The sequence below is a fragment of the Chiloscyllium plagiosum genome, chromosome 2, assembly GCF_004010195.1.
Source record: "Chiloscyllium plagiosum isolate BGI_BamShark_2017 chromosome 2, ASM401019v2, whole genome shotgun sequence".
NCBI lineage: Eukaryota > Metazoa > Chordata > Chondrichthyes > Orectolobiformes > Hemiscylliidae > Chiloscyllium > Chiloscyllium plagiosum.
The window spans coordinates 39,764,093-39,784,070 of NC_057711.1; the positions used below are offsets into that span (position 1 = coordinate 39,764,093).

Below are 19,978 nucleotides of genomic sequence, written 5' to 3' on the forward strand. Positions count from 1 at the left end.
AGATCCTGTTGTAATCTGAGGTAACCCTCTTTGCTGTCCACTACACCTCCAATTTTGGTATCATCTGCAAACTTACTTAACTCTACCTCTTACGCTCAATTCCAAATCATTTATGTAAATGACAAAAAGTAGAGGACCCAGCACCGATCCTTGTGGCACTCCACTGATCACAGGCCTCCAGTCTGAAAAGCAACCCTCCACCACCACCCTCTGTCTTCTACCTTTGAGTCAGTTCTGTATCCAAATGGCTAGTTCTCCCTGTATTCCATGAGATCTAACCTTGCTAATCAGTCTCCCATGGGGAACCTTGTCGAATGCCTTACTGACGTCCACATAAGATCACATTTACCGCTCTGGCCTCATCAATCTTCTTTGTTACTTCTTCAAAAAACTCAAAAAAACTCTTAAAACACTACTTTTTCTTTCTCAGTTGACAACATAAAATACAGATTATTTGTTCATTGGTGCATCGCTGTTTTTGGAGGCTTGCTATGTTCAGTTTGTCTGCTGTGTTTCCTACATTACAATAGTGACTCCAGTTCAAAACGGATGCCTTGGCTATGAACTAATTGCTGCGATGAAAGACACTATATAAATGTGAGTTTTTTCTTCTTCAGTTATAACCAGCAAAAGACACAAGTACTTTGACAGAAATATGAGCTTCTCTTTAAATCTCAGCTTCTCATTAAAGTGCAGTCTTCTTAGTCTTTGTTGACTGAGCACAAGACACCAACAAAATGCCATTATTCAACTAAATCCTAACATTTATTGCCCTGCATTAAGTTTGCCAAAAACACACACAGTCTTCTCTTAGGTCCCTCATATCAATTAAGAAACTAAAGATTTAGGTAATTTTAATTTACAACACCTTGGTAAGTAGATGCTGAAAATTTCTGTAATGAGTCAACAAGAATAGACTTTTTAAACGAGGTGGCTCAGTCAACTGGATACTAATCAAATTATGTTTTAAAAGAATATCCATGAACACCAGATACAGCCCTTGGCATTATTTGACTTAGTAACTTGCTGGCAAGTTGGAGAGATTTAGTTAAACACATCCATTATTAGTTCAATAAGCCTTAATTTCCCAGATCATCTTATTTTAATGCTAACATTTGTCTGTTTAAAATAAGTGGAGGACATTGGTTAGCCCACTGTTGGAATATTGTATGAGAAATTTTATATTGCACAATGTAAATGCACTGACTGATCATACTCACTTAATGGAAAGTAGGTATCCTTCCCAACATCTTGACGTGCTGCCTCAATAGCGTGCTTCACGGCAAATAACGTGACACAGGACATACACTGGGGAGGTTCACCAGAGGCTTTGGAACGAAGAACACCCATTGGGTTGGGAGCATTCTTTAAAAGCTCAATGTTGAAATTAATCGGTATGCTCTGATAGACAAAACACAAACAAGGTGATCTTACTGGCAGCTGCTCTTACATTTCCATTCTACAATATTTTTGGAATGTATTATCTTATCCTCAATTGCATTAACTAAACTTCATCCTATTTTCTGGAAATAAAATGAGATGCCCAAAAAGTAATTAAGAACAGCTGATTCTTACCTTAGTAAGCTGTCAAGAGAGCCAAAACAGAATTCAACAGGGGAAAGAGGCTGTACCTTCAGTGCACTAGGATTTTGGAAACATACTGCTTCCTTCAGTTCAGAACCTACCTTGCTGAATGGTGGTTTGTAATCCCATGTCCCTGGATTCAGTACCTCCCCAGTCGAAGGGTCATAAATCATCTTCTCCAGCAGCCAATATCCCATGCCCATGACAAAAGCACCCTCAACTTGTCCAATATCAATGTCAGGGTTCATGCTGCAGATAATGAGAACAAAGACAAATCGTCTACTAAAACGGATAACTAATTTGGTTAATTATCTCACTGCTGTTTGGGGAACTTGAAACACAAAGTTGGTTACTTTTTTTTCATCATGACACGAAAGGGAAGTAAATTTGTTCAAAACTAATGTGTTAGATGTAGTATGTATTGTACATTATGTCAGTCTCTTTCTTAAAACACCAACATTGATGAAAATACTAATGTTGCTGATGCAGTATAAGTACTACTGATATGGCACTTCTGATTTAAGAAACATCAAGACTGAGGACTTGGGTATTTGAAGAAAGCAGTGCAGCAACAATAAGATTAATATTGTCTGTGGTAGTGTCACCTCCCATCCAGACCTCCACTCCCTTATTTTTTAGTTGAAGGTAGAATGACTGATCATTTGCAGAGTTTCACTATTAACGGTGTCTTTTCAGAATTTCCTCGCTATTGGATAGTCTTGTATTCAGAAGCTAAGGTTAGTATTGCAACTTCAAACATATAATTTTGCACATGGGCAGTTGTTTGTATATTATTGTTATAGATACAGCCAAGATTACGCAGTCTTCTAGAAAATTTGGAGGTTTATTAGACAATCATTTTAATAATACAAACATAGTTTTGTGCCAATGGAGGTAGGGTGGTGTGAGGAAAAAATACCCATTTGACACAGCGAGTTTTTAAAGTCTGGAAAGTGGAGGCAGGTTCAATGAAACATTCAAGAAGGTATTGGATTTTTTTTGGTGTGCAGGGATATGAAGAAAAGGGAGGAGATTGGCATTCACTAATAGAGCCAGATTAGAGAATGGAGTCAGTGTACACACCATGGGCCAAATGGCCTCCAGCTGCACCGTAATAAATCTCTGATTCTGTGGCTTCACATCTACAAAGCTTCCACTGGCACCTTTCAGTGGTATATCTATTCAACTCTTTTGGGGGGTTTGGGGGGGAGGGGGTCAGCATTTATCTGTTGGCAGAATTATTTTCAAAATGATTTAATGCTTTATTGGCTCAATTTACAAACTGTGATTAAACGACACATTCATTAAGTAAGGTTTTTTTTTCTGAAAGCAGGGGCAGCTGCCAGAGAAGAGCCCAAATGTTCAATGTGAATGAACGTTTCCTCTAAGGAACAGAATGTAACATCGACAAATCCCTGACATTTAAGGTCTAACATTATCTTGGTGTTACCTGAATTCTGTTTCCTACCTTTCACCGCAGTCAAACAGTATGTCCACTTGACTAATCTGGTTCTCGCCAGTCAGGACATCAAGGTCAGCCTCTGCCACAGTTACTCCATATGAATTATACTGAGGGGCTCTTTTGGGCTGTGCATCAGGCCACACCCTACACAGATGACACAATGCCATGTCTTTATAGAGATAAAAATCATTAACCATAACATTTTAGAAAATCACACCATGAAGTAGATATTTTGGTTAACTATAGGTAGAAGAAACTAACAAATATTCCTGCTTTTTGATATAAGCAAAAATGCCTTGATTACTCACTTATGAAAACAAGGTCACAATGATTTGTGCATAAACTCACTGCTAGTGGTACAGTGCAGGTCTCCAATAATACACTGATTTACAATTGAATGGAATCATTTTACAAAGGGTGGCATCACGCCAACTGGAACACCTGGATCCTGAATCCATGACAAGTGGGAAACCAGATCAGTTCTATAATCACACACATAATGAATTTCCATCTCAGTTGTGCTGCTGTGTGAAAATGTGGAGAAGCCAGACTGTTTCTCAAGCTAAAGGCAGAGCCAAACTCTGCTGTTCTTTTGCATTTAGCAGCAGCTAAATGTCATTGGTGAGATGCTGATACAACTCAATGTAACTAGTACCTGAGAAAATACACGTACGCAGTATCATTAATAACCTCCTAAAAAGTTTGTACTTCTGTCTGATACTTTGAGGTTAATCTATTTCACCAATCACTTATTTATACTTGTAGCTCCCCCCAACAGTCCAAAATAATTTCCAATCCACAGCAATCCAGTAAAGAGGTACAGCTTTTCAACCAGTGTTAGATGCTACCAAAAAAAAAAGTGTCATAAATTCTAACTTTATTTAAGTATAGCAGCTTGAGGGCAATAAGTAGGCAAGTGAAAAATGGATACATTAATTATTGGGCTAATGTGTAGACAGCCACCACTCCCAACACATCAAAAAATACTATAAATATTACAAAAACAATGTTCCTTTTTAAAGAGTTAAAAGAGCAAAACAAACAAGCACAAAACAAACTTAGTTCAATGTATCAAATGTTTGTGTCCAGATTTTAACCATATAATTGTTCATATTTTGCAGTAATAATAATGGACAAGCTATCAGTGTTCGTCACTATCACTTCTCTGAAAGTGACAGCAACTTTGGGGTCTCCACATAAGCTGCTGACAGTGATTCTATACCTTGCTATAGGATGCACTATTGAAATCCTCAAAGGAACTACAGTTAATAATTAACCATTAAACAGATGAGAATGTCACTTTTTTCTTGCAAGAGGGCTGCAACCATGAAAATTCTCCGCGTAGTTAATGGTCAGAAATTTCATTTTTTAAGCAACTTGCTTCTGATCTTTCAGCTTCTATTGACTGTGTTCCAAACATTTATTTTGCTCTCTATAAAATTTATAAGCAATGAATGATAATCAGTACACTTTAATTCCTGATTTGTTGTCTTCAAAGACTTTTTCTCAGTATAGTTGGCTGCTTTATCCTGTTTTATGATATACTTATTGCCTAATAACTGAAGACTCCTTTAACGTAGATTCAGATCAACTCAGAAAAGGGTAAATCGACACTTCAGGTCAGCAGAGAATGCTGTTCTTTGCTGCTGACTGCATGATCAAAGCTTTGAAATCTTATGGATAAGTTTTAAAGAGGCAAATACAAACTTGAACAGCAGAGTAACTTCATCATTCAGATTCAGTAAGGATTACTTGATTAATTCAATTAACTCACCAATACTGTGCAGTCAAATTCACTTTGGCTTTAAAACAGGCTGCCACCAGATCCTTCCAAGGGGTACCTGGTGGAAGAGTATCCTTCACTGGGTCCATTCTCTTCTTCAATATCTCACAACAATTTTTTACACCCTGTGAGGAAACCAAATCACAGGTTTACAGGATAGAAAGCAGGATGAGACTACAACAAATGTATGAGATGGCAGGGTCCAGCAACTCAATTCTTTTCTAAACTAACCTTGAAGATCCATATAGTGCTGCTTATCCCAATGATATAAGCTCCTAACTAAATAACAACTCGAAACAACAGCTTACACAAGTATATTGCACTTTAAGTTCATATATTGAGGATGTGAATTAGGAAGGCAAACAGTGCGTTGACATTCATTTCAATGAGATTTGATTTGAATTGCATAACCTAAGCTGGCTACCATTTCAAGGGGATTCAAATATGAAGTAATAATTCAGGTTGTAAATTTGCTTGCTGAGCTGGTAGGTTTGTTCTCAGACGTTTCATCACCATGCTCGGTAACATCATCAGTGAGGCACCATTGAAGCACTGTCCCGCTTTCTATTTATGTGCCTTGGTCTGTTTTGGTGGGTGATATCATTTTCGGTTCTTTTTCTGAGAGTTTGGTAAATGGTGTCCCTCTTTGTCTGTGTTTGTCTGTCACCAGTTCGACTGGGACAATATATCCATCCGAGGACAGGCTACATAAAGACATGCACAGGAATTCTTAAAGGCCTGGCATTCAAACTGGAACTCCATCAATAAATGCATCAACTTGGACCCCATTTACCAAACTCTCATAAAAATAACGGGAAATGATATCACCCACCACAACAGACCAAGACACATAAATAGTGAATGGGACAGGATACCAACGTTTCACTGGAGGCCCACTGATGATGTTACTGAGCACGGTGACAAAACGTCTGAGAACAAATATACCAGCTCAGTGAGCACACCTACAACCAAATCCTCAACCTGAGCTACAAATCTTCTCAAAAATCGCAAGGAGTAATAATGTCTTGCTACACTTGCATACAACCTTGGTAAAACCTCACCTGGAGCACAATGAACAGTTTTGGTCTCCTTATCTAAGAAAGAATATACTTGCCACTGAGGGAATATAATGGAGGCCCACAAGATTAATCCCTGGGATAGCAGGGCTGTTCAATCAGGACCAATTGAGGAAACTTGGTCTATTTTCCCAAGAGTTTCGAAGAATGAAGAGTGATCACAAAGGAACTTAGAAATTTAACAGCATGGATATAGATGGGATACTTTCCCTGGCTGGTGGTTCTTGAACCAGAGAACATAATTTCAGGATTATGGCAGAAGCCATTTAAGACTGAGATATGGAAAAACTGCTTTATTCCACTACCTGCAAGTTCCCCTCTAAGCCACTCATCATCCTGACCTGGAATACATCATTGTTCCTTAAGTGTTGCTTATCAAATTCCTGCAACTTCCTTCCTAATACCACTGTGTGTGTTCCTACGCCAAAGGGATCGCAACTGTTCAAGAACAAAGCACACTACCACTCTCTCACAAGGGGGAAATCAGGGATAGGCAATATGTGCTGGTCCAGCCAGTAAAGCCCACATACCATAAATGAATAAAACAAAACTCACAGAGTGGTGATTCTTTGGAATGCTCTACGTCAGAGGACAGTGGAAGTTCAATTATTGGGCAGGTGCAGGACTGAAATTGATAGTTTCCTGCAGATTAACAATATTAAGGGATATGGCATTATTACAGGAAAGTAGCACTGAGGTGATGATCATCCATGATCTAGAAAGGTGGAGTAGGCCCGATTAGGAGAATGGTTTACTGGAGTGCCTATGCTCATATATGTTACGTATACAGAATTAACAGCTCAGAAACAGTCCTGATCGTATAAAGACAGCTTAACATTGAAATCCCATACTTCACTCAATAGCAACTCACATTTACTCGTATAGAATTTTACAGCACAAAAACAAGTAATTATTTTCTCATTAGCATATCCTTCTATTCTTTTTTCCTTGAAGTACCTATTTAGTTTTGCCTTAAATACATCACCTTAACAACCTCAATCACATTTTAGCGACTGTGAGTATAAGAGATTCTCCTGAATTTCCTTCTGAACTTATGAGTGACTTACATTTGAAATATATTTTTTAGAACAAGATAAAATTCTTGGCTTGAACAAGCCCTTGGGTTTATCACTGATTAGTCATAATTCTCCATATTTGGGTGATACTGCTGTCTAATTGATGCTGGCAAGCATCACCAACAATGAATTGGAGCAAACTGCAGATCCATCACATTGCGCATTGTTTGTGTGACTGCTGTGACTCCATTCTCACCTCTGTGTCAGAATGTCACAGGTTTAAGTCTCACTCCTGTAAAGTGGTGACTGCATGCTGCAATGTTGGAGGTGCCATCTTATATGGGTATCAAAGATGCCATGGAAGGATGTGGAAGAATGGCAAATGTTTTATTAGCAGTGTTTCAGCCAATGCTCACACTCCAATGGTAGTATATTGTTATGAGGGTCATGAGGTATTTATATCCTGGAAGATATAGTGAAAAATGTTTTGTCACCACAATCCAGTGCCATTTTCAGTCACAAAAAGAAATTGAATAAAGAGAGTTAATCTTCTGTACTCAGTGTTCACCACTATTACTTTTCAGAAACTGACAGCAACTTCGGGGTCTCCATGTAAGCTGTTGGTAGTGATTCTATACTTCACTATAGGGTGTACTATTGAAATCCTCACAGGAGTTACACTTAATTATTAATCATTGAACTGATGAGAACACCCCTTTTATGTTGCAATAAGCTTGCATATGTGAAAAACCTATGCCTAGTTAATGGTCAGAATCATTTTCTTTTAATCAAATCGCTCATGATATTTATTTATTTTGCTCTCTATAAAATGCATAAGAAGTGAAGGATAGTCACTACACTTTAATTCTGATTTGTGGTCTTGAGAGAATTTTTCAGTATAATTGCCTGTTTATCCTATTTTGTTGTATACTGCTGGACAACTGAAGACTCCGTTAATTTAGAGTCAAATTAATATCAGGAAAGGGCAAATCTACTTAGGTCAACATCTTCTGTACAAGGGGTCTTCAAAAGACAGCTCCAGGGCTTCTGCAAGATCTCTGTGAGGTGTCCTGGGCCTCAATGAGTCCCCTCTTTGGGAACAGCAACAACAATCCTACCAAGAGTCCACACTTCAGGCACTGCCTCCATTACAGCGACCTGCTGAGCACTGCATCTGCTTCTCCATGACGTCAGAAAACGTGGGAAAGAGAAGGAAAAAGACGAAGAAGGAGAAGAAGACTGAAGGATGCAGCTCGCTGGAGCAGACAGACTCAGGGACCCAAACTCATTAATGTTACTAGACTAGCAATCCTGAAGTGCAGTTTAATGCAGTGGGGACATGGGGTTAGATCTCATCATGACAACTGATAGAATTTTCATTCCATTTACAAAACAAGTCTTACTAATGGCAACCATGAGAACTGAACGGACCTTTGTAAAAACCCAATAAGTTCACTAATGTGCTTTCAGGAAGGAATCCTGCCATCCTTACCTGGTCGAGACTATATATGACTCCAGATCCAAAGCAATGTAAGTCACTCACAAATGCAGAATTAAATTCAGGAGAAACTTCTTCACCCAGAGAACGTAGTTAGAATTCTCCAACACTGGAGTTGGTGAGGTAATGTATTTAAGGCAAAACTAGCTAAGTACTTTAAGGAAAAAAAAAGTAGAATAGGATACGTTAATGAGAAAAAAAAGAGTTGTTTTTGTACTGTAAGTTCTATGTAAGTAAATGTGAGTTGCTATTTGTGAAGTATCGCTGTCTTTATACTGAATCAGGGCTGTTTCTGCTGCTAATTCTGTGTACATAACAGATTAACATAGAAGTGCAGTAAACCACTCTATTACTTGAGTCTACTCCACCACTCCAGGTGATGGATGAACCTCACCTCGATGCTACTTGTCTACAGAATCTCCAATATTTGATGTTGGAAAACACAAAGTGGCACTAAGTAGGGAGTTACAGGATTTTGATCCAGCAATACTAAAGAAATGGCAATGTATTTCCACGTCAGGATGATAAGTGACTTAAGGGATGCTTTCAGGTGGTGGCATGAAAAAAAATTTCCGTATCTCAGTCTTGAATGGTCTCTGCCACAATCCTGAAATTATGGCCTCAGGACCAGAACCTCCAGCCAGGGAAGCATTACTCTGTCACACCCTGTACAAAATTTCAAAGTTTCTTTGAGATTACCCCTCATTCTTAACTGTCCTCTGAAATGGCCTAGCAAGTCACTCAGTTCAAGGGTGAATAGGTATGGGCAGAAAACTGTCAGCCTTGAAAACTGTCCACCCCAGGTAAGGATGAGAAAAGTATCCCTCAGTCAAAATCCTAAAACGTTTATCTGGAAAGTAGTGCACTGCTTCTTGTGGGAGTCTGCTGTATGCAAATTGGTTGTTATGTTTCCTACCTTATAGAGAGTCCAACATTTGAAACCTATTCTGGAAATGGACAAGGGTGCTGCAGTAGGAACACTTCCTTCAGACTGGGAATGATGCATACATTTGGTAGTGGTTTCATGTTGTAGCTGATGAATGTGGAGGATGATCCCCTTTAAAGTGAGCGCTGCTGGCAGAAGAGGAGTGGAGCAAAATTCCACTTGCTATATTTCCACTTAGTGAAAATTTACCAAATCCACTTCCCCGTACCACTCCCTGCAGGAACTGGTGAAAGCTCACTACAGGGTATACTGGTTTAATGCAACAGTTGTGTTCCTTTGCAGTGCTTTTCCACAGAGGATCATTCTACGGAAAACCGCTACAGAAAATTGTAAAAGATTGCTACAGAAAATCGCTATACCCTTTCAGTAAAAGATTTGTGTTTCTGAACAGTAACCAAACTTTGTCAATTGCATTATAGCCAATTCTCATCAACGAAACACCAGAACAATCTGTATAACATAATCTAAATATAATTGTTGATACCACATTGATAATTGAGGATGTCTGTTCTGAAAAATATGAAGTCTCACCAAACAGTTAAGTTCACTGGTCATGCTGCCACCAGTTGGGCCAGAGTTCGGGCTACTGATTGTTGTGGTTGGTTTTATGGAGATGGAATTAACTGGAATCCCCAATGCATAGGCACACACTTGAGCAACCTGGTTTCCAGAAGGAATAGAAATCATATATTGTTTCAACATCCAAATAATTAAAGCATTTTAGAGAAATGGAAATAGTGAAAATACCAGAACATCTTTTCCTCCCTCTTTTACCAGAGGAAATTGGACAGTGCACACGTTGCATTCACTTAACATGACACATGCTGAAAATGGTCTATTTTGTATGAATAATTATGTTTCATATCTTGGTTTCAGAGCATATCTTGGACTTGAGGGAAGAGAATTTGTGAATAGCACAGCTGAAAGCAAGATAACAATGCGGGCTGAAATTTCTTGGCATCACTGCTGTGCAAGGACAGTTTTGTGCTAATTTACTTTTGAGGCAATTCACTTGTAACTGAGCTGTGCTCATTTTACATTAAAACATTGGTAAGCTTGAGGTTTGTTAGTGTATGCATTACTTCTGATGTAGGTCTTCTGCCATTTACTTGCATAGTCGTATTCCTCAAATTAAAACCCAGTTCAAGTGAATTTCCTGCATTAAGTCATGTACAGGTGTAGATTTCCATCCACATTGCAGGTGCAGCACAGTTTGACACCAACTACTGGCATTAAGACTGGGAGTTTAGAAAATTATTGATACTTATTTTGGTGATATGTTTTTAAAGAAACAACTCTTACTAAAATCTGCAGAATACTTAAGTGCTATCAGTTTCAATGCACCCAAATTTATCCCTCTATCAATATGCCAAAACCAGATCACTTAGACATTACCACATTGTTGTTTGAAACGTTTTTTGTGCAATTGGTTCTCATATTTCCTACAGTATGACTGCACTTCAAAAGTACATTATTGGTGGAAAAGCATTTGAGGGTATTCAATGATCTTAAAAACTGCCATTAAATGCAAAACTTTATTTTACTTTTAGCCATTGATTTCCGCTAATTTTTAATATTTGGGCCTTTCAGATTCGCTCAGTGTGAATTGCCAAAATATTAAATCAAATACCAAGTGCCTGAACACCTAATTTCCCCCTCAGGTTGGCAACAAAAATAGTTCACTCTCTTAAAATTGTTAACCATTCTCCTTCATAACTATTGCCAGCATGTCTGTCCTCGAATAACCAATTACTGACCCCGTATCTTTGCCATCAACCATGTCCAGCCCCACTGTTCTCTTCTAGTTTGTTGAACATATAACTGCTTTACAAATTTGTATTCACTTGCAACTTGGGTGATTGAATCTCTTCAATTCTGATTGTGCCCATCATCTATCATTCCTGCTGAGCCTCCTTGCAGTCCTGGACAGAGAACGCTAATTATCCTCCAGTTGCTTTCAGCCAAGTGGGACTGCTTCGAGTTCCATTCTTATTTATAAAATCATTGTCAGAGCACTAAAGCAGTAACTTCTCCATCCAGGTGCCATTCTATCTCAAGATCCCAGGAATCTGACCACATCTGTCTCCCTCATTTATATTCGATTTCTAGCTACATCATCAACCTTTCAATGTAGATTAATGACAATTATCTCCATCTCACCAAACATTTTTGACATTCCCACTGTCCCTGTGCTATGAAATTACTCATCTAACATTCAATCCTGTTTAATCAAAGCAGAATATAGTGAATGTTGGAAACTTCTGTAGTTTGTTCCTTTTGCTGTCAGTATGGCAGATGCTTTTTCTCCTTCTCACACCTAATGTCAGCACTTATTTTACATCTCTTTATCTCTCTTTTCCCACCATGAGCATTCCCTTTGACTTTTATTCTGGGCACTCCCACTGTTGGTTCCACTTGCTACTCATCCACTCTGTAAAAACCATCACTTTCAGTTCTGAACAGTCATATCACACTGGACACAAAACATTAACCTTGTTACACTTTCTTCAGATGCTGACAGATCTGCTGAGTTTCTCTAGCATTGCCTGTTTCAACCCTGTTTATATATCACTTCCTTTGATTTAATATTTTCAAGATCAAAAACATCATCTATGATCACTGCCACAAATCCTTCATCAAAATCTCAAGTGCAACCAAACCATTAGAAACCTTTGGAGCCACTTACCAAAGACAAAAGTGGGAGGGGGGTGGGGGGGTTCATCATTGGCTTAGGAATCAATAAGAGTCAGTAAGGAATCATGTTGGCTCCTTTGGGAAAGCCAACCAAACTAAGAACACATCAGGTATGTTGGTTCAGAGTGGTGGGCCCTTTCCTCGATCAAGAACTTCCCAGAGGAGGAAATCCTGCGGAAAGTCAAAGTGGGTTGTGGGAGACGGGCATCTGGTAGCAATGTATTGACCAAAGGCCCAGGATTATCAAGGCACTCCAGGTCAAAGACGAATGAGGGCAGGATGAAGTCTCTAGGTCACTGGGTATATGTGTGTGTTTCTGTGAATGTGTCCCTGTGTATTTGTTTGTGTCTCTGTGTATGTATTTGTATGTGTGTCTCTGTATGTATTTGTGTGTGTGTGTGTGTATATACACATAACTGTGTATCTGTGTGTCTGCATATGTGCGTGGTTACCATCAGCATCTAGGGAAGAGGACTGGCTCTCTTACTTTTGATGCCAATGGCAGTGACCAATAACAAGACACACACACAAGACTCTGTATAACGTAGCCATTTACACCATTTACTCTATTCAGAAAGTGATCATGGAGACTGCCTATCTCTACTGCATTCCCCATTGAGACAGTCATTCCCTATTCAATCAGTGACTCGTCTGAGAATTAAGACTGACTCTTCCTCTTAGATCATATGAGTGATGGCCCAACCAATCAGGGCTGTCTTCTCGTGCTGTCTAAATAGGTATTCCTTTTACAAATTGGATTTCTTGTGTCCTGGTCTGGATGAGTGCAAGACAAAAAGCCTCAACTTCATTTTCCTTTTGAACAGTATAACTTCTGAAAATCATGACAACCATTTCATTTGAGAGTTGTAACCTGAATGATCATACAAAACTCTAATGTCGATGTCTTCACCAACACTAAGAGCTGATCTAACATCCTGTTAATTACCTCCCACCCCACTGGCTGACATGGGGGACTTTTAATCGGGGGGGAGGGAGAGGTGGATGGGGACCTCACCACTTCCTGTCTTGAGGACACAGTGAATTAAATCTGGGGATAGTTTGTGAATGCTGTTCCCAACCAGGCGCTAACTGAGCCCCTCAAGTGGGTTATTAATGCACAGTAAAGGCTGTAACCCCAACATTTCTGGTATTGAACCAGCAATAGGCAGGAGAGGTGCCACAGAGTAATCCCAAAAAAAGCAAATCCAGCGTGGGTGATAGTGGCTCTCCCTCACACACACCTCCTGGGTAAAAATGTTAGCAATGAGCCATAGATCACTCAGTCCTGAGGTAAGCAGCCATTGAATTGGAACCCAGCAAGCAGACAATATTTCAGCATCCACTTGTAGAAGTTTTCTGGATGAGGCTTTGATCTATTTCATTCCTGACTTAGAGGATTAGCATTTCGATAGCTAAGTCAAATCTTTTTTATTTTAAGCCTTACACTCTGTACGGAGATTTCATGCATAACCATTATGTTATTATCAACACAGTGAAAGCAGTTGAAAGTATTATCCTTCCACTGGATTTCAGCCTCCTGAATTTTTCTTCTGTTTCTCACCCCTTTGCAATGATTAGTCCAAAATGGTCCCCAAAGTATTACTGAACTGGCTTTGACAGCTTCTGTAATGTACCTACAGGGTGTAAAATGTCAAGTAATTAAGATTTCACTGGGAGTAGAATAAAAAAAGGGAACAGTGGGAATGTAACAGGATTAAGATATTAAAATGAAGGAAGCAAGTAAAAGGACCATAAAACTAAAACTCTGTGTAATGAGAGTCACACCATAAATTGTGAAGCTTACCTTGGTATCAAGGCCTTGACCAGACTCAATGCCACCTTGTGAAATCATGACTGAACCATCACTGGCGAATATTGAAACAGTACCTAAAATTACACAAATCACAATTTGTGATGCAGACAGATAAACCTCTTTCGAGGTACAGTGTTACCTGATTGGTACAAGTGTCAGCAGAAAGAATCAGGTGGTGACTGGATTGTTCCCGGTGCTATTGAAAACAAATATTTCTTCCAAACAAACATTCAAATTATTGCTAGGTATAATCACATATGAGCCAAATGTTTATTGGAATTTTCTAAAATATGCATAGGACATCTTTATCTCATGTGATTCTACCTCTTACTAGCAGATTCTGAGGAGAGAAATAACTGCACATAAGATAATAGGCCAAGTCTTCTGATCAGTGGTGATGTTCAATGTCCTGCTGGTTGCCTGTGAAGATCTCTGCATGATTGCCTTCTTGTGCACTTACAGTCCGAATTTCCAGTCCAGGTGAAACCACAATGCTTCAGCACAGTGACCCATAGGGAACACCAGTGAAAAGAAGCAGTACAGCAGAGGAGGGACAGAGGAGCTCAGTGGAGGGCAGGTCTTGTTTTTATGACATTAGTTGCTGTATTCAGGTAAGTTCTTGACAGTCTCAAGACCTTCACTGGGTTAAAAATCACACAACACCAGGTTATAGTCCAACAGGTTTAATTGGAAGCACACTAGCTTTCGGAGCGTCGCTGTGTGAGAATCTCTCCGGTTATGTTGAAGACATCTTTAAACCAATTGTACAGGGGATCCCCAGCTTCTGTCGCGACACTACGGATTTTTTTACAGAAACTCAGCACCCATGGACCAGTCGAACCGGGAACATTCCTCATCACAATGGACGTTTCCGCACTCTACACCAGCATCCCCCACAAGGATGACATCGCGGCAACAGCCTCAGTACTCAACACCAACAACTGCCAGTCTCCAAACACCATCCTACAACTCATCCGTTTTATCCTTGGTTACAACGTCTTCACCTTTGACAACCAGTTCTTCATCCAGACACACACGGAACAGCCATGGGGACCAAATTTGCCTCCCAAAATGCCAACATTTTTATGCATAAGTTCGAACAAGACTTCTTCTCTATGCAGGATCTCCAACCGACATTGTACACCAGGTACTTTGACGACATTTTCTTCCTCTGGACCCATGGCGAGGAGTCACTGATAAAACTACACAGTGACATCAACAAGGTTCATCCCACCAAACTCACCACGGACTACTCTCGACTATCTGTCTCATTCTTGAACACTTGCACCTCCATCAAGGATGGACACCTCAGCACCGCACTCTACCACAAACCCACAGACAACCTCACAATGCTACACTTCTCCAGCTTCCACCCAAAACATATTAAAACAGCCATCCTCTAAGGACAAGCCCTACACATACTCCGGATCTGCTCAGATGAGGAGGAACATGACGGACACCTGGATGTACTCAGGGATGCCCTCACAAGAACGGGGTCCGATGCTCAACTCATTGACCGCCAGTTCCGACGTGCCACAGCAAGGAACCGTAATGACCTCCTCAGGAGACAGACACGTGCTGAAACCAACAGGGTACCGTTCGTTGTTCAGTATTTTCCAGGAGCTGAAAAACTATGCCATGTTCTTCGTGACCTGCAGCACATTATCAATGAGGATGAGCATCTCACCAAGACCTTCCCCACACCTCCACTACTTGCCTTTAAACAATCACCAAACCTCAAACAGACCATTGTTCGTAGCAAGCTGCCCGGCTCTCAGGCCAATTCCATACAACCCTGTCACGGTAGGCGCTGCAAGACGTATCAGAGTGTGGACATAGATACCAACATTATGTGTGGGGACACCTCCCACCTTGTACATGGCAGGTACTCATGTGACTCAGCCAATGTTGTCTATCTTATACGTTGCAGGCAAGGATGCCCTGAGGCATGGTACATTGGGGAAACCGAGCAAAGGCTACAACAACGGATGAATGGGCAGGGTTCCCTTCCAGTTGGGGAACACTTCAGTGGTTCAGGACATTCGACCTTGGACATTCGGATGACCATCCTCCAAGGCAGACTTCGGGACAGGCAGCAGCGAAAAGTGGCCGAGCAGAGGCTGATAGCTAAGTTCGGTACCCATAGGGAGGGCCTCAACCGGGACCTTGGGTTCATGTCACATTACAGGTGACCACCATTGCACTACACACACACACTCTCACACACACAGGCACTCCTATACACACATACACACGGACACACATATACACAGATGCGCAGACACCCACACACACCCTTACAGACGCACACACTCCCACACGCACCCCCTCACAGACTTAAGACACTCTGCACTCACTACGCACACACACATACACTTTCTCACACTCACAACCCCCAACCCAGGCAAAGACCCACATGCACACATATATTTTGTGGGGTGAATTTGAACTTGCAGGGTGACATTGTACTTTGCCCATTGTAAGTTTAAACTTGCGGTGTATTTACAGTGTCTTTGTGCATGTAAAGACTTCCAAAGAATTCCACTGGCAGCAGCAACTTATGTTCAGAACATTACCACAATTTACGGTGAAAGATCTGACATGATACCCATTCTGAAGTTAGCAGGAGGTGAGCTCCTCAAAGCCTAGTCCAGTTTGTTACACTTAATAGCACAGCCTGGCCAAAGTCAGTGCAAGTGGGTTAACGGATTCCAGTGCACTAAGAAAGCAGAAGACCTTTTCTTTGTTCACAATGAAATAGATAAACTGCAATTGCCAATATTGAACAAGCGAATATGTAATTTTATGCTGGAATCATAAAATCGCTACAGGGTAGAAAGAGGCCAATCGGTGCACTCAGTCTGCATTGAACTTTGAAAGAGCATCCCACCTTAACTAAGTTAGACTGGAATTGAGCCCTGTTCCCTGGCCCTGTGAAGCAGCAGTGCTGACCATTGCTGGTTGGGTGAAACCAGTATCTTAACTTCACTGACACCTAAAATAGGCAGCAATTCTGAATTGCAGCACCAGCCTTAGGGAAAGCCTTTTGTATCTTGGTGCCCAGTTTGTTCAGTTTAAGTATGGACTAGTATTCGTGCAAGTTGCAAAAATATAGCAGGAACTCAAAAGATTAGCTATACTTCAAATAAACAGCACCATAAAAATAACAGTAGAATGACTGACAATTAGGGTAAACATTAAATTAAATACTAAACAAATAAATACATTTTAAAAATGATTCTCCAAGATTTCAAGACTGAAGGTTTGTGCTTGTTTTTTTCAGATTCGTGACATATGTTGATATCTACAGTAGGTGGAGCTCCTGAGCCTAAGTAAAATACACTAAATTGCAATAATTCTGATTAAATGCCAAGGTATTGAGTGCATTAAAACACTTACTGTTGCAATCCAGTCTTTGTGTATTCTCATACTATCAATTTAACACTAATTTATGCTGAATTAAGATAATTCATAGCATGATAATGTATAAAACTGAGTAAACATGCTTGTCAGGACTGGAAGTGACAGGAGCAAATTACTGAATATGCTGGAAGCTAAACTGAAAACAAAAAATGCTGGAGATCACCGCAGGTCAGGCAGCATCCATGGAGAGACAGCAAGCTAATATTTGAAGTCTAGGTGGCTTTTTATCAAAGCGAAAGTGTGGAGGGGACAGCATTTATGCAATAGTTGAGGGGGGGGGGAGTGTGTTAGAGTACGAGGGGAGAAAGGATGTTGATAGTTCAGATTAAGTGATCGGATTGTCAGAATGACAGAATAATGGTGTGTCTAACTGCCAGACTGGAATGAACAGACAGTGCCCCTGGAGTGGGGGAAGGCGAGAGAAGGTGACAGTTGAAAAGGAATCTTTTTTCCCCCAGTAGTTTGGGCTGAACTCAACTAATTATTTCAAAGCCTTTGAGCTGGGATATGATCATCGTGGATGAAGCTGCTTTTAAATGTAATCTGATAATTAAAGAAGCCAACATCAAGCCATATAGATACAAATGTTTCTTTCTCGTCACACGAGACTTGATTGTGCAACCTTTGCACCATTCTTAGTAAATACACTGCCCTACAGAGTAAGTTAAAATAGCAATTAAGATAATTACATTTCATAGATGTTCAAACATTCTTAAAGAACAATAGAGATATTCTTCCTCCGTGATGTAATCCCCTGATGATTTCAATTATGCAATCTAAACCAGCTACAGGACCACAGTGTTTCAAGCAGCACTCACACAAGTAATAGCTTTCAGACCAATACAGGCCGTATTTGAGGGGAACCACTGCCAGTCCTTTCTTCTTCCACCTGTTGTCTGCATTGAATTTCTTAATTGCTTGCAGTCGCCCAGCCACATCCACTTTTTCTAACTGAGCTGTTCAGAATGACAATAAAAATGGTTAATGCTCTAATTCATTAAAGGTGAAATAGGAAAATACAGTAATGCTGTCCTAGTGTTTTTGCATAACATAGACATGGATGTACAATATTCAATCACAGCTGAATCATCTACATTTCATATGCTTTGTGTATTCATTAGTAAGTACCACTAAAAACAAATAAAAATCAGATGAGCCATGAAGTGTGCTAACTTCCGCATTATGATTAGTATCCTGAGCATACAAGCCCCATGTTGAGTGCGCTAATTTGTAAAACCAACTTCACACAATCCAATTTGCCCTGTTTATAAAATAATTCCTTTTGCTGCAGTCATTAACTTGACATCTTGACTGTTGTACTAATTCTACTGCTACTGTTGCTTTTGTATGACGAAAGAAGCTTATCATGGGATGTCGAGTTTGATTATCCATTCAACAACATCCTGAGATGATGAATGGAGAAATGAAGTTTCTCCTGCAGTGGATCATAGAGGGCAGGACAATGTTGGTAATCCACAGACTGGAATAATGGTCACAATCATATCTCAGGTCATCCCCAATTTTCCAGTATTTCTACTTTTAACTCCTCACCTCAACAATCTGGCTTCAGTCAGTTCTGCAGCTCTTCAGCTGAGAAATTGAGCAGATAGCCTGCTCTCAGGTTTGGTCATGTTATTTTTGATAATGCTATAGCACACAAGTCTGATTTCTTTGGAGGATTGTGAATGAATGAAGATGGGCTGTGAAGGGGAGGAGACATGTTATGCTAAAATAAAAAAGAAATGCAGACTCTGGAAATCTGAACAAAAACAGAAATTGCAGGAGAAACCCAGCAGGGTCTTGCAGCATCTGTACAGCAAAAGCAGTATTAACATTTCGAGCCCATTGACCCTTCTTCTGTTCGCTTCTGAAGAAGGGTCACTGCATTTGAAACGTTAACTCTACTTTCTCTGCACCGATGCCTGGCATCTTTAAGCTCCTAAAAACATGTTTGGTTCCTTAATAAATTTGGTGAATGTATGAACATAAACCAGCAGGCAGCTCAGACCTACATAACACAATCATCTCTTCCTGTGGTTTGTGAGTATAAACTTATGTGGGCACAACTGGGACAACTAAAGGACAATAAAAAATAAGACATTTAAACCACCTTAATAATTGTGTCAATATGTAATGCCCACAAAACAGAGAGAATGATGTATATACCACCTTTGAATGTGACTACCAAATCATTGGTAAGATTTGTAAAAGAGCTCTTTGAGTATTCTTAACATTCAGTGACTACATTTAGATTGTTCAATTACTTCTTCAGCATTGAGAGAAGCCAATGCAGTAGTCAGAAGGATAGATGCAAAGCTATAGAGGATTTCACATCCACTGCTATTGTTATCAAATACAATAGGTCATCACAGAATGAGAATCTGTCCAACTTTGCACCGGACTCACTTGAGTAAAGATCCCAGATGCTGCAGTAGGGCAGGTTGAAGCCCAGTGGTGTGATGTCTCCTTGAACATACAAGTTCTTCTGCTTTACAGCGATTGGATCCAAGTTCAGAAATTTGGCCACATGTTCAAGAATTGTCTCAATGACAAATATGTTGGGTACTGAACCTGTAAAAGCAGGAATTTTATATTTGTATGTCAACTTGGCTTGGTGATGGAACTCTAGCCTCAGACACATTATGGTCACATCACACTGCTGAGTTAAGTATGTAATCTGGGC

At 40.0% G+C, this 19,978-nt stretch overlaps 1 protein-coding gene and 1 long non-coding RNA gene across 10 annotated transcripts in view; one reads left to right on the forward strand and one right to left on the reverse strand.

The window, feature by feature from the left end:
• Positions 1-19,978, reverse strand: part of LOC122559054 (xanthine dehydrogenase-like) — a 360,223-nt gene that overhangs the window by 188,631 nt on the left and 151,614 nt on the right. For 5 of the 6 annotated variants that reach the window (XM_043708275.1, XM_043708265.1, XM_043708304.1 and 2 more), the window contains 8 exons: positions 19,702-19,866; positions 18,114-18,251; positions 13,864-13,946; positions 9,897-10,025; positions 4,821-4,954; positions 3,053-3,190; positions 1,686-1,833; positions 1,221-1,401 (listed from right to left, as the gene is read on the reverse strand). The exons of the other annotated variant lie outside the window; for it this stretch is intronic. In XM_043708275.1, coding sequence (XP_043564210.1) covers positions 1,221-1,401; positions 1,686-1,833; positions 3,053-3,190; positions 4,821-4,954; positions 9,897-10,025; positions 13,864-13,946; positions 18,114-18,251; positions 19,702-19,866 — 1,116 coding nt within the window. The remainder of the gene's footprint in view (positions 1-1,220; positions 1,402-1,685; positions 1,834-3,052; positions 3,191-4,820; positions 4,955-9,896; positions 10,026-13,863; positions 13,947-18,113; positions 18,252-19,701; positions 19,867-19,978) is intronic. 6 annotated transcript variants of the gene reach the window in all.
• The window catches only part of LOC122559084, a 77,066-nt gene that overhangs the window by 32,605 nt on the left and 24,483 nt on the right, over positions 1-19,978 (forward strand). The window contains exons 5-7 of one of the 4 annotated variants that reach the window (XR_006314342.1): positions 531-597; positions 2,281-2,321; positions 10,242-10,306. This is a non-coding gene — a long non-coding RNA (uncharacterized LOC122559084). Of the gene's footprint in view, positions 1-530; positions 598-2,280; positions 2,322-4,167; positions 4,252-10,241; positions 10,313-19,978 lie in introns of those variants that run through there. The other 3 variants (XR_006314341.1, XR_006314340.1, XR_006314339.1) reach the window with 3 other exon arrangements.